This window comes from Quercus suber, unplaced genomic scaffold (assembly GCF_002906115.3).
Source record: "Quercus suber isolate HL8 unplaced genomic scaffold, Cork oak 2.0 scaffold_81, whole genome shotgun sequence".
Classification (NCBI taxonomy): Eukaryota; Viridiplantae; Streptophyta; class Magnoliopsida; order Fagales; family Fagaceae; genus Quercus; species Quercus suber.
The window spans coordinates 1,508,679-1,512,925 of NW_027069546.1; the positions used below are offsets into that span (position 1 = coordinate 1,508,679).

Here is a 4,247-nt window from a genome sequence, read left to right on the forward strand (position 1 = left end):
CATCGCACAGGTTAGCGACTATTGTATTTTAAGTTGAAGACTTTTCGTGGAAGAAAAACAATTAGCTGCTAAATTAATAGTTGATTCAATTTGATTTTCAAGAGGAAACAAGAGAAAGCTAGGTGAGCTATGTTTTGGTTTTCAAAGAAATAGTTGATTCAATCAGCTGTGGGGATTATGACGTGTAAATTCAATTTTATAATATTTTTATTAAAAGAATGCCACATTAGTTGAATAGATGTCATGTCACTGTTTTGTTAGCCACATAGACAGTAATACTAACTGTAGTTAATAAAAGGACTAAAAACACTCATTTTATATACGTGAAGGACCAATAGTACTTACTTGAAACTTAAAGGATCAATTGCACTCACAAGATAAACTTCAGGGACTAATAATGTAGTTTCATCTATTTTGTACAGATAGAAAAATAGCAAAATAATAAATTTACTAAAATAAATTAATATAAGATAGAAGGTTGTTACAGATAGTGGAGGGCATGGAACCTGAAAGCATGTTTTCGCTGTGGCAAGACTGACCCTTCTACTAGGCTAATTAGGGCATTGCTTAAGGCCCCGAAGTGGAAGGGAGGCCCCAAAATTTTGAACAAGTAGGGGTAGGTAGGAAAAAAGAAATTAGTTTAAGATGAATTTAAAAAAATTTGGCACATTCTTGTAACTAAAGAACAAAAATTCTAGTATATCTTGTTAAACATTGGTACCACAAAAAATTGTTTGGTCTAAACAAAATCAATTGTCCCAAAAATAACATCATTATCCTCTTGATAAACCAAAATTCAATAAGATAAACTACAAAATCCGATCAAAGAAATTAACCACAAAACAGTCACAAATCACAACAAATAAAAAATGGCGTAAAACCTATTTTTGTCACTACATTTCATGCGATTCCCACTTTGGTCCCTAACTTTTTTTTTTTCACCGCTTTTAGTCCCTATCCTGGAAAATGCGTCTCGTTTTTGTCCTTGTCGTTACATTAAAGACGGAAATTGTACAGGTGGCAAACGACATAAGTTAAGAACATTAAAATAATAATAAAATTTTTTATTTTAGCATTAAAAAAATGCCACGTTAGCATCTAAACTTAAAAAAGTTAATTTAGTAATTTTAACTAAATAAAAAAATTAGAAACAAAAATAAAAACCAAAAATTACATTAATTGAGATCTAAGTATGTCTTGTACAAGAACACAAACTCAGATTTAAGAACACAAAATTAAAGTCCAAAAATCACAAAACACAAACACAAACTTAGCAACTGATCTTCCTTGTCAATCACACACAAAAGCAACAAGCACAAAATTCAAACACAGTGACAGACATTGAGAGAGCAGAACAATATATATAATGCTAATGATAATTCCCATCCACAACCTCCTCGTGGAGCACCCATCGCTTAGATTCCTGGAGGTCTGAGCCATTACCACCGCGCTCCAAGCCATCGGCGACCTCAGGAAGCCGCCGCACAACCAATGGGCCCCACATATGGACCTCCTAGACTAGCTCGCCCTCTTCTTCGGCTTCCAAAGCGATAACGTTTCCACCTCATCCTCCACCTCGCCAATGCTCAGATGCAATCTCTCCTCCCCTAGACAACATCGACGCCATCGTTTTGCGCAAGTTCGGGAGGAAGCTCCTCAGGAACTACACCAGCTGGTGCTCCTATCTCAGCAAGAAATCCAATATCTGGATCTCTGATTACCATAAGGCTGCTGCCGATCACCGTCGGGAGCTGCTCTACGTGTCGCTCTTCCTTTTGATTTAGGGTGAGTCTACTAATCTCTGCTTTGTTCCTGAGTGCATTTGCTTTATATTTTATAATATGGCCATGGAGTTGAACAAGATCTTAGAGGATTACATAGATGAGCACACAATGACGGATTCTGTTTATCTTCTTCCACGTCAGTTGCTGGATTTGTGTTTTGTGTTTGTTGCTTTTGTGTTTGGTTGACAAGGAAGATCTGTTGTTGAGTTTATGTTTGTGTTTCTAGGTTTGTGATTTTTGGATTTTAATTTTGTGTTCTTAAATCTGGGTTTGTGTTCTTGTCCAAGACACATTTAGATCTCAATTAATGTAATATTTGGTTTTCATTTCTGTTTTTAATTTTTTTTATTTAGTTAAAATTAATAATTTTTTTAATTTAGATGCTGACATGGCATTTTTTAATAAAATAAAATTTTTATTATTATTTTAATGTTCTTAACTTATGCCATTTGCCACCTGTGCAATTTTCATCTCTGATGTAACGACAATGACAAAAACGAGACACATTTTCCAGGCTAGGGACTAAAAGTAGTGGGAAAAAAAAAAGTTAGAGACCAAAGTGGGAATCGCGTGAAAATATAGGGACGAAAATGGTTTTTACACCATAAAAAATATCAAATCCCTAAAATTATTACCCTTTCTATTTCTCATTATTGCTCTCTGCCTCTTCTCTCAAGTCTCTGCTCTTGCTCTTCTCCTCTCTCATTCTTTCTCTCTACTAGCTTCCTCTGATCTGAATCAATAATCATCTGATCACATCTGAAGACTCTTATCTGAACTGAGGACTAACCAACTGAGTTATAGTTTTGTTCTCTTTCTTTTGATTATGCAGATGTGTTTTTGACTTTTTGTTCTCTTTCCTTTTGTTCTGTTTCTTATTTGTTACGGGCTGGGGGTCGCAGGGCGTACTTCTACATTCTATTCTGGCTAGCCGTTAGGCCTTGAAGACTTGAAGTAGTTTATTTATTTTATTTTTTTTAAATCCTGCGTTTGTTTATTTATTTATTTATTTATTTATTATTATTATTATTAGTAGGTGATCTTACTAATAACACCTGCATAAAATAAAGACTTACTCATTATATTACCATTTTTTTTTTTGAGAAACCAGATCATAAGCTTTCATTATATCAAACTAGCCAAAATCGGCTTGAAGTACACTTTGTAACTGTGGTGGAACATCCTCCCTCCATACAAGATAACTGCTAACATGTCTAGCATGTCTAGCAAGGTTATGTGCCAAATTATTACCCTGCCTATGAGTATGCGTGAAACTTAAGCTGCTGAAGCTATCCATAATCTGTCTTGCTGCAGCAATCAGATGACCATATGTTGACAGTGATTCCTCCTCGCTCCTCATGGCTTTGATAACTACTTCAAATTCTCCCTCAATGATGATAGAAGACACGCCTAACTCAACTTCAAAGGACACCACTCGGATAGCTGCTAGAGCTTCAACTTCCATGATGGACGGTGGGAGCGCTACATTCTCAGTCAAAGATGCGTGGACTTGACCTTGGTGGTTTCTTATCACCACACCCAACCCCGCCCTTTTTTCTTCTTTAAATACAACCCCATCGAAGGTTATTTTAAACTTCATCGTTGAAGGAGGTTGCCAACGGACTTGCTGGTCCTTTGTTCTTGTTGGCTGACGTTGTCTTTCTGGAAGCACCTGCACAAAGTCGTGTAACANAACCATATACATAACACTGAGCTCTTATTTATAGAGCTCGAGAATACATACACAGTCAACAACTATGGAAGCTTAATTATAACGGTTTTGTAACAACCCAAACTAACAACCTCCACTAATCAAGGAAGGCAGTTATGATCAGGTATGTAACTGCCTTCAGTTTTGAGTTCTGGAAATAACAGAGCAAAGCTTGAACGTGGAGGCTGAGGATTGAACCAGTGAAGGAGATGATATCAAAACGGTGACGTTTTGTGTTAGTGTGAAACGCACCGTTTCCACTAACATGAGTTCACTCCTTTTTAAAACACAACGTTTCATTAACCATTCCTTTTATTCAAGCGACATCGTTTTGAGTCTACTTCAAGTGACCGTTGGAGAAGTAGCTGTTAGACTTCATCTTCTTTGCTGAGGCCAGAATTCAAAGCTTGTTGTTGCTTTGTCTTCCTTGTTTGCTCAGTATCTCTAACAACTGCATCCATGGAAGGTGATGGGGATGATGACGATGACGATGACGGTGACGGTGACTATGCCCCAGCTGCTTGATATGATAATCCACATAACCTGACCACGCATCTTGTTAAAACCCTTGTATTAGAACCCAAAAACCCTAGTATTTGCAGTGGCCCTTATATATATAATCCCTTTTTGATGTGTAACTTAAATCTTTCTTAGTTTACAGTAATCTCTTGTATTGCTCATAGTAAAAGTTCCTTTATTAATGTGTCATTTTGTTTTTGGAGATAGTATTAAATTGTCACTTTGATTAGATG

At 36.4% G+C, this 4,247-nt stretch overlaps 1 protein-coding gene across 1 annotated transcript; it reads right to left on the reverse strand.

Annotated features, from left to right (window-relative positions):
* Positions 1-2,919: 2,919 nt before the first annotated feature.
* LOC136067675 (uncharacterized) lies at positions 2,920-3,956 on the reverse strand. Its single transcript, XM_065773860.1, has 2 exons — positions 3,870-3,956; positions 2,920-3,456 (listed from the first exon to the last, which is right to left on the reverse strand). Exons 1-2 carry the CDS (start codon positions 3,954-3,956, stop codon positions 2,920-2,922), a joined length of 624 nt encoding a protein of 207 aa, XP_065629932.1.
* Between the last annotated feature and the right edge of the window lie 291 nt (positions 3,957-4,247).

What these genes read in the sequence shown, in the direction of transcription:
- LOC136067675 (XM_065773860.1), bottom strand. Translation starts at nt 3,956, where the DNA reads ATGGATGCAGTTGTTAGAGATACTGAGCAAACAAGGAAGACAAAGCAA. An exon ending in GCCTCAGCAAAGAAGATGAA is followed by an intron (nt 3,457 to 3,869) that starts GTCTAACAGCTA and finishes GACTTTGTGCAG; the next exon opens with GTGCTTCCAGAAAGACAACG.